Source organism: Oryza sativa, chromosome 8 (genome assembly GCF_034140825.1).
Source record: "Oryza sativa Japonica Group chromosome 8, ASM3414082v1".
In the NCBI taxonomy this organism is placed as follows: Eukaryota; Viridiplantae; Streptophyta; class Magnoliopsida; order Poales; family Poaceae; genus Oryza; species Oryza sativa.
In genome coordinates, this window is record NC_089042.1 from 24,466,202 (window position 1) to 24,475,322 (window position 9,121).

General features: G+C 43.5%; 1 protein-coding gene across 2 annotated transcripts; it reads left to right on the top strand.

Annotated features, from left to right (window-relative positions):
* On the top strand, positions 1–6,421 carry LOC4345911 (C2 and GRAM domain-containing protein At1g03370). Of its 2 annotated transcripts, none has more exons than XM_015795482.3 (9): positions 1–210; positions 1,347–2,723; positions 3,046–3,228; positions 3,374–3,657; positions 3,742–3,858; positions 4,284–4,540; positions 4,731–4,911; positions 5,029–5,301; positions 5,762–6,421. In XM_015795482.3, the coding sequence occupies exons 2-9, from the start codon at positions 1,364–1,366 to the stop codon at positions 5,954–5,956; spliced, it is 2,850 nt and encodes a 949-aa protein (XP_015650968.1). In that variant the 5' UTR covers positions 1–210; positions 1,347–1,363; the 3' UTR covers positions 5,957–6,421. The 2 variants fall into 2 exon arrangements, with proteins under 2 accessions (XP_015650968.1, XP_015650967.1); XM_015795481.3 differs by lacking the exon at positions 1–210 and adding an exon at positions 257–1,144.
* Positions 6,422–9,121: the final 2,700 nt, after the last annotated feature.

Genomic DNA, 9,121 nt, shown 5'->3' on the forward strand with positions numbered 1-9,121 from the left:
GGCCGTTTTGGAACCCCCCACTCTCGCCAAGATTCGGGGACCTAAAACAAACGAGAGGAGTTTCAAAGGCGACGCGACGGCGACATCCTCCCCTCCACACGCGGCGCCGCACCGACGAAGAAGCCGACACGAAGCCCGGAACCTGGAGAGGAGAGGAGCCGAATCACGAGCGCCGAAAAGGGCGACGGCGCCGCCGAATTTAATATTAGGGTTAGCATCATCATCACCACCATCACCATGCTAGTCGATCCCCTTTGTGCCTCCTCCTCCGACCTCGCTTTGCTTGCTTGCGCGCGCGCGCGCGTTGACGAAATCTCGCAGTCCATGTGGTGTTTGGGCTTTTGACTCGATCCAACCAAGAACGAGCGCGACTTTGCGCTGTACGGAGTAGTAGTAGTATATAACTCGAATGCTGAGATTTTTCTTTTTTTTTTCCGTTCGCGTGCGCGCGCGCTTACTCCTTCTTCCTTCCTGCTCGAGTCGTCGTCGTCGTTGCGTGTGCGTCTGATCTAGTTTAGCTGTGCCTCCGCGTCATTGGGTTTGTAATGATCCGTGGAAAGTAGGCGCTGCGCTTTTTGTTCTTGTTACAGAAGAAGAGGTGGGGGGGGTTTGATCTGGCTGCGCGAGAGTTCTTTGCTACTTCGATCTTGGATTTGTCCGGCCTGATTTCGTTTTTGGATTGGGGGGAAGGAGCGGGCTGTGATTGGTTCCCACCATTTCTTGCTGTTTCGTATTGGGGGGGATTTGTTGGAGGTGAAGGTTGTGTTCTTGGAGGGGGGTGAGTTTTGAGTCGAGATGAGGCTGAATGTTCGTGTGATCGAAGCCCGCAACCTGCGGGCCATGGATTCCAACGGGTTCAGCGATCCGTATGTGAAGCTGCAGCTCGGGAAGCAGCGGTTCAAGACCAAGGTGGTGAAGAAGAACCTGAACCCGGCTTGGGATCAGGAGTTCAGCTTCTCCGTCGGCGATGTCCGGGACGTGCTCAAGCTGTATGTCTACGATGAGGACATGATTGGAATCGATGACTTCCTGGGGCAAGTCAAGGTGCCACTGGAGGATGTTCTAGCTGCTGATAACTACTCGCTCGGCGCGCGGTGGTTTCAGCTTCTTCCGAAAGGCAAAACCGAGAAGGCGATTGACTGTGGTAACTGATGGAAATTTCCCTACTTCTTAATTTGGCACACGAATCTTTTGCTTTGTTCATGTGAATTGAGTGTTTTAAGGTTATAGCGTTGTTCATATTGTTAGCACTACAAACATCTGAGATGTCTGAATCATATGTCGGTTCATTGTGCGAAAAATATGATAATCACTTTTCTTCTTTCTTTCCTGATTTCACCTTGCAGGAGAAATTTGTGTCGCGATGTCTTTGGAAACAGCTGGTGCCACACGCTCATGGTCCGATGATCTTGTTAGTGAACTAACTGACATACAGAAAGATTATTCTCTATCAAGTCAGGGCACAGGAACATCCGTTGCATTATCTTATCAAGAAAGTGAAGCTTGTCAAGAAGAAAGTGTCAATGGGAATTTGGGCAGAGCTGGTTTCACTGAAGAGGACAACTGTAGTCAAGATACTGACAGAAATCAAACTACTGCAGAGGACAAATCTAATGGGATTCCTGCTGCAGCTTCCACTGGGATTGAAGTTTCTAAAACGGATAAGTCCAATAAGCCATCGTTTGTTGATCGTGTCTGTCAAATGTTTGTCAGGAAAAGCGATGATGTGGTAACTACCCCCTTGGTAACAACTGACAAATCAGAAGATGTTCAAGAAGCAACAACAGGATATGAAGCTCCTGCAACTGGAAGCCAAACTTATAGTGCATCTACAGACACTCCTTTTGATGAACTATTGAAGTACTTTGAATCAAAACATCAAGAAGTTGAAATGCCTGTAGATTTACAAGGAATTCTTGTTGACAAGTCGTACATTACATCGCCTAGTGATCTGAACAATTTTCTCTTCTCGCCAGATTCAAATTTTCGACAAACAGTGGTTGAACTCCAAGGTTGTTCTGATGTCAAAATGGAATCCTGGAAAATTGATAGTGATGGGGAGTCCTTGAAGAGAGTGATAACTTATACAACTGCACCATCCAAATTGGTTAAAGCTGTTAAAGCAACAGAAGAACAGTCTTATTTGAAAGCTGATGGAAATGGATATTCAGTTTTATTGAGTGTTAGCACCCCTGATGTTCCTTGTGGTACTTATTTTCGGACAGAAATTCTTTTCCGTATTTTGCCAGGTCCTGAACTTGATTCTGAGCAACTGACGTCACATTTGGTAATTTCATGGCGCATAAATTTTCTTCAGAGTACTATGATGAAAGGTATGATAGAAAATGGAGCAAAACAAGGGTTGCAACAAAATTATGCACAGTTTTCTGATTTGCTGTCACAGAAGATCAAGCCTATTGATGTAGATGCTGGGTCTGACAAGGGACAAGTCTTAGCGTCATTGCAGAGGGGGCAGGAGTCTGATTGGAATATAGCATTTCTGTACTTCTGCAACTTTGGTGTTTTATGCTCTCTTTTTGTAACCATATACATTGCTGTGCATGTTCAACTAAGGAGTTCAGGTGCACATAAGGGGCTCGAGTTTCCTGGATTAGATCTGCCAGATTCTCTCAGTGAAATTGTCATGGGTGGGCTTTTGTTTCTTCAATTACGACACATCTATAAAAAAATCTCATGCTTTATTCAGGCAAGAGAGCAAAAAGGTGCATTTTCCCTCTCATTCAGTTTCGTCATATTTCATCTCTAAAGTGTTGTAACTAAAAAAATCTCTCTGGAAATGCAAGAATTCATGATTAAAGCTCATGCTTATATTTTCAAACAATAATTTCAGATGCAGTTGATGTTTAGCACTAAATTTGTAAAGAAAAAATATTAATTAACTCCACTTCCCTGGCATCGACACATGGTGCTTTTATGTATTTTATTTTCTTCAGAAACATATGAACAAGTACCACAATAATGTGATTTGCATTTCTTGATGTAGTGCTTTTCATTGTTGAATCTTACACTCACAAATGTGTGCAGTTGGTGATCATGGTGTCAAGGCACAAGGTGATGGATGGTTGTTAACAGTTGCCTTAATTGAGGGAACCAAACTGGCTCCAGTTGATGCTACTGGTTTTTCTGATCCTTATGTGGTATTTACTTGCAACGGTAAAAGTAAAACAAGCTCAATCAAGTTCCAAACACTGGAACCTCAGTGGAATGGTATGTGTTTGGCATTACAGTTCAAATTTTTTCCCTTTTAGATGTTTCCCTCTTTTTTTAGGTATATAACTACATGTACTGGATTTTATTATGGAACAAAGGTTCATGGCACAAGCAACTAAAAATTTGTTCCTAAATATTGCAGACATCTTTGAATTTGATGCCATGGATGATCCACCATCAGTGATGAATGTACATGTATATGATTTTGATGGACCATTTGACGAAGTTACCTCACTTGGACATGCTGAAATTAACTTTGTAAAATCAAACTTGTCAGAGCTAGCGGATGTATGGATTCCTCTTCAAGGTAACTTGGCTCAGTCCTGGCAGTCAAAGTTGCACCTGAGAATTTTTTTGAGCAACTCAAAAGGATCCACTATGGTTACTGAGTATCTGAGCAAAATGGAGAAAGAGGTTGGCAAAAAGGTGAGCAGGTTCCTTCCTGTTTCTAAGGAGGTATACTGGTACAGTGCAAGTTTCCTCTAGTCTGATTTGGTTAACTTCTGCCAGATGACACTGCGGTCTCCTCGAACTAATACTGCATTCCAGGAGCTGTTCTCTCTGCCAGCAGAAGAATTTCTCATCAGCAGTTTTACCTGCTGCTTGAAGCGAAAATTGCACACACAGGTACTCCTCAAATTGCATATTGCATGTATGATCACTGAGCTTGTTATTTCACTGTCACTCATTATGAATGAAAATTTGGTGCCAGCAATTTGGGACTTTGGCTGGACCACTTTTATCATCTATAAACATCTGCATTGAAATATATAAGCTAAAGTTCAAGAATCTTTTTGGTGCAACTAGTACATATGTGATTTCAAGTAGTAAACGAATAGTAGATGAAGCCAGTAAATGTCTTCTCTAATTTTTGAGAATCAGGTCTGAGTGCCAAGTCATTGCCATGTAGGAGTGTTATCAGTTAGATTGTTTGTGATCAAATTCTTAGATTAACTTGTCATTATTTGTGAATCTCCAATCCTCATGGGTAATGGGTTCTCTTATGAAGGGTTCAGTCAACTGAGAAAGATTCTTTTTACTTCTGATTGCAGGGCCATCTGTTCTTATCTCCAAGAACAATTGGATTTTACTCAAGCATGTTTGGCCGGAAAACAAAGTTTTTCTTTTTATGGGAAGATATTGAAGAGATACAGGCAGTACCTCAATCAATATCATCATGGAGTCCATCCCTTGTAATAACTCTTCACAAAGGTAGAGGCATGGATGCAAAGCATGGTGCAAAGAGCGTCGACAATGGAAGGCTGAAGTTTTGTCTGCAGTCTTTTGCATCATTTAGTGTGGCCAATAGGTAAATATCTATTTTCTTAAAATACCATGGAGTACTAAATCTTTCCTTTAGCTACATTAAAACAAACCGCCTTAATAAAGAGTTTCTCTGCATTGATCCATATAGTACCTTGAAATCTCCTGTTGCATGGCACATGTTGTTCTTGACAGTTTAAGCTTGTCAGAACAAATAATTATTTGGTTCTTTACAGGACAATCATGGCCTTATGGAAAGCAAGATCTTTGAGTTCCGAGTACAAAATGCAGATTGCTGAAGAACAATCCCAAAACAATGATACTCTTCAGAGTGAGGACAGTGGAATATTTGTTGGAGTCGAGGATGCAAAGAACCTTCAGATGAACGAGGTTTTCTCCTCCTCGATTTCTGCCAATGTAAGTTCACCGAACTATTACAGATCATGACAATTTGAACTTACACCTATATAATCTTGTCAGCTACTTATCATGTAGTTTTATCAGAAGAGCTGAACTGACATAGACTCTTTCCAGATGGCCTCACTAATGGAAGTGTTTGGAGGAGGTTCATTTGAGATGAAAATCATGAATAAAGTTGGATGCCTAAATTATTCAGCCACACAGTGGGAATCAGATAAGCCTGATGAATATCAAAGACAAATTCATTACAAGTTCAGCAGGAAGTTGTCTCCCATTGGAGGTGAAGTGACTGGAACCCAGCAGAAATCTCCTATGCCCAACAAGGCAGGGTGGATTATTGAAGAGGTGATGGAACTACAAGGAATCCTTTTCGGTGACTTCTTCACGGTATGTACATATACTTGAAGCTTCTGTTGGTGCCTCCCTACTCAGCTCGAATGTTTGCTTTTACGCGTTGACATTTGAAGCCAACCCCTCCACTATTACTTATTTGGTGCTTCATATTAAGATAAGCTAGCTGTTGTCCACTTATCACCTGGGAAGTTTAGTTGACCCTGACTAAGCAAAATAGTGCATGCTTATACTAACAGGCAAGTTGACTAAGACTAGCACAATCTAAATGCTACCACTTCCAGAAAACAAGTATAGAAAAAAAAATGCTGTTGAAAAATGAAAACAGGTCGTCAGGTCCAATTATTTATTTAGACAGACTTTTGTTTAAACCAATTTAAAAAGTATTTGTTGAGACATGATTTTCTGTGATTCAATTAGTCATATCATGCTTACTTTCTGCATAGAACCATAACAAACATTGTAAATGATCTGTTCACCTGACTTGTTCTTGCAGATTCATATACGGTATCAGATCGAAGACCTTGCTCCTAAACAGAGGGCGTGTAGTGTACAAGTCTTTCTTGGGATTGAATGGTCGAAGACCACTAGGCACCGTAAGAGAATCGAGAAGAGTGTTCTTTCCGGTTCATCTGCTCGCTTGAAGGAGATGTTCATTCTAGCATCGAAGCAGCTGCCACATGCCAGATAAGAATTCTCACCTCTACAGTCCCTGTGCATAATACTGAACGACTGAACATTCCTGACCACCAGTATGACCCCCTGTATATATATTGCTTGATTGAAGATACGGCCGATTCATTTGTTAGACCTCAAGAGTGGGTTTTGCGTATTCTGCAATAGCTTAGGCATTGTGATCGATTTTTTTTTGCTTTCAATCAGGATGCCAACCCAAAGTTTGTTGTCGTAGACCATATATAGTTGCAATTGCATAGATTGCAGGATTTAGATACCATACCATTCATTATACTGTGTCAACATGAAGTGATGGAATATAATCTGACTGGATCATGAAGTTTTTTGGTCCTCCGTATTTTTACACTTTTCTCAATGATTTATATAGAGCGACAATGTTCTGTAACTCGTTTCTTTGCACCATTTTGATCTGTACAAAAGCAGAAATAATAAGTGAATGATGCAACAAAGTTGTGAGGTACACAGAAGGCGAAACCTCCAATCGCTATTGCTTGTGTTAATCTGTCGTATATCTTGTCTTTTCTCCTATTGAGTATGGTCTTAACAAAAGCATCAGGATGGCGAAGGCTCAGATATTTTCTGAACCCAAACAATAGACCTGCTGTTTTTAATCTGAAAAGGACCAGCACTATTCTTATCCAATCTGGGCAAAGCAAAAATGGACTCCAAGTCTCCAACAACATTTTTCAGTCAAGATTCAAACGGTGCTGATGCGACCTGTGATCTCCAAGAAACCGGTTGCATCAGATATTTTTTTTCAAGATAATGGGAAAAAAAAAACTTACTCTCATCCTAAGCGAAGTTGAAACTACTAGTGGAGCATAAACGGGAATAAAAAGGGGATATCGGCTGGAAGAACATCTACTTCAGTAATTTCTGGGGTCGATTTACATGCATTTTCCGTTGCAAATTTAAATTTGTAAGCATCAAAGATTCAGGGCGATCCCACCCTAAACAGAAACCATTAATCAGATTGGCTGCCGACTGATTTAGCATCCAATTAAAATACCCATTTTCGTTACTCCACCAGGTATATGATTAACAACCGAATTGTCCACTCTACTACGGCACTCCTAATTTTTATACCTGCGGCTTACAACTAATTTTGCCTACTCGCGCTGTCCAAGCATCGAAGCTGAGTGACGAGAGCGACTTAAAGGCTAAACTCAATTATAAAATTAAGTTCTATCAACGGCTTTTCTAAAAAAAAAAAAAACAAGCAGGGCCACTACCGGTAAGCACTAATCACAGTGCAGGTTTTTTCCTTTGGAATAAGTTCACTTCATGACCCTCAAAAGTGATCGAAATCTAAATCATGACCCTAAACTACAAAACCGAATATCTCGACCCCAAACTCTTAAAACCGGTGCAATTTGACTCCCTGGGCGGTTTTGGGAGGCGGTTTTGCTGACGTAGCGCCATGTGGCGTCTACGTGGCAATATTGACCGAGTCTTTGTTACACGTGGCGTTGACGTGGCACCTACGCGGCGGCAGAAATAAAAAAATATGCGTGGGACCCGTTTGTCATTCACACACATAAAAAAAATTGTGGGGCCCACTGACATGTGGACCCCACATGTCATCCTTCTTCCTCCTCCCTCTCTCCCTTTTCTCTCTTTCTCTCCCCTTCTTCCCCTTCAGCCGGCGGCGGCAGCGGGAGCTAGCTGGAGTGGCGGCGGCGGTGGGCTGGAGCGGCGGCGGCGGGTGGTGGAAGGCCGGAGCGGCGGCGGCGGCGGTGGCGGGTGGGTGGCTCGGCCCTGCTCCAGCTCGGAGGGCCGGAACTTGTGGCCGCCGCCGCCGTCCTGCTCGTCTCGCAGCGGCCCCAAGTGGCCGCCTCCCTCTTCCACCCCGGCACGGCTGCACCGCTGGCTTCGACCGCGTGGACCGCCGCCTTCAACCTCCGCCTCCGTCTTTGGCCATCGACGACGCCAAGGGCAACCCCCGCCGGTCGACTTCCTCCACGACGCCGACCCCATCTCGCCAAGCACTAGCCTCGCCATCGTCGACTCCTCCACTCGGGGGACCGCCGCCACCGTCGGAGGGGGGCGACCGCCTCTTCGTCGCGCCGAGGTCCGTCGCCGTTGACCCGGGGGACGAGCTCCTTGCGCCATCTCCGTCCACCACGCCGGCGGCGCTCCAGAACCCGCTCCAGCTAGCTCCCGCTGCCGCCAGCGCTTCAGCTCCCACCGGCCGCCACCACACCGCAGCCCATGCCCCGCCGCCGGCCGAGGGTGAACAAGAGAGAGAGGGAGGAGGAAGAAGGAAGGAGGATGACATGTGGGGCCCACATGTCAGTGGGCCCCACATTTTTTATGTGTGTGAATGACAAACGGGTCCCACGCATATTTTTTATTCTACCGCCACGTAGGTGCCACGTCAACGCCACGTGTAACAACGACTCGGTCAATATTGTCACGTAGACGCCACGTCAGCAAAACCGCCTCCCAAAACCGTCTAGGGAGTCAAATTGCACCGGATTTAGGAGTTTGGGGGTCGAGATATCCGGTTTTGTAGTTTAGGGTTATGGTTTAGATTTCGATCACTTTTGAGGGTTGAACTTATTCCTTTTCCTTTTCCTGCTTTCGTGTGTCGAGCTGCCACTGGACCGGCCTAACCTTGGGCCAACCAGCCAAGCCAGCCATTCCATTCAGATGAGATAACGCACAGAGCCATCCAGATGAGATAACACACAGAGCCAGCCTGATCAGTGATCATCCCGATGGTCCATCCATCCATGTCGACAGCAAGGTGCACGCAGATAGACCAACGTATACCTCCTAACCTTCGTCTTAAAATATATTCTCCGTTTCAGGTTAACGTTTTGATTTTGGTTAAAGTCAAACTACTTTAGGTTTGACTAAATTTGTAAAAAAAAATATTTTTAGCCCATGACAAACTTATTATGAAATCATATTTAATTATTGATTTGATGAAATTAATTTAATATTATAAATATTACTATATTTGTCTATAAACTTAGTTAAACTTGAAACAGTTTGATTTTAACCAAGATCAAAACGCCTTATAACCTGAAACGGATGGAGTAGCAATGAATGATAGAATTATTTATATTCATAATCTAATCATAACCCATCTTAAATTGCTTATATTTTAAGAGTGTAGAATTAGGTTCGCAATTTCAGTTAAATCCGATTCGGA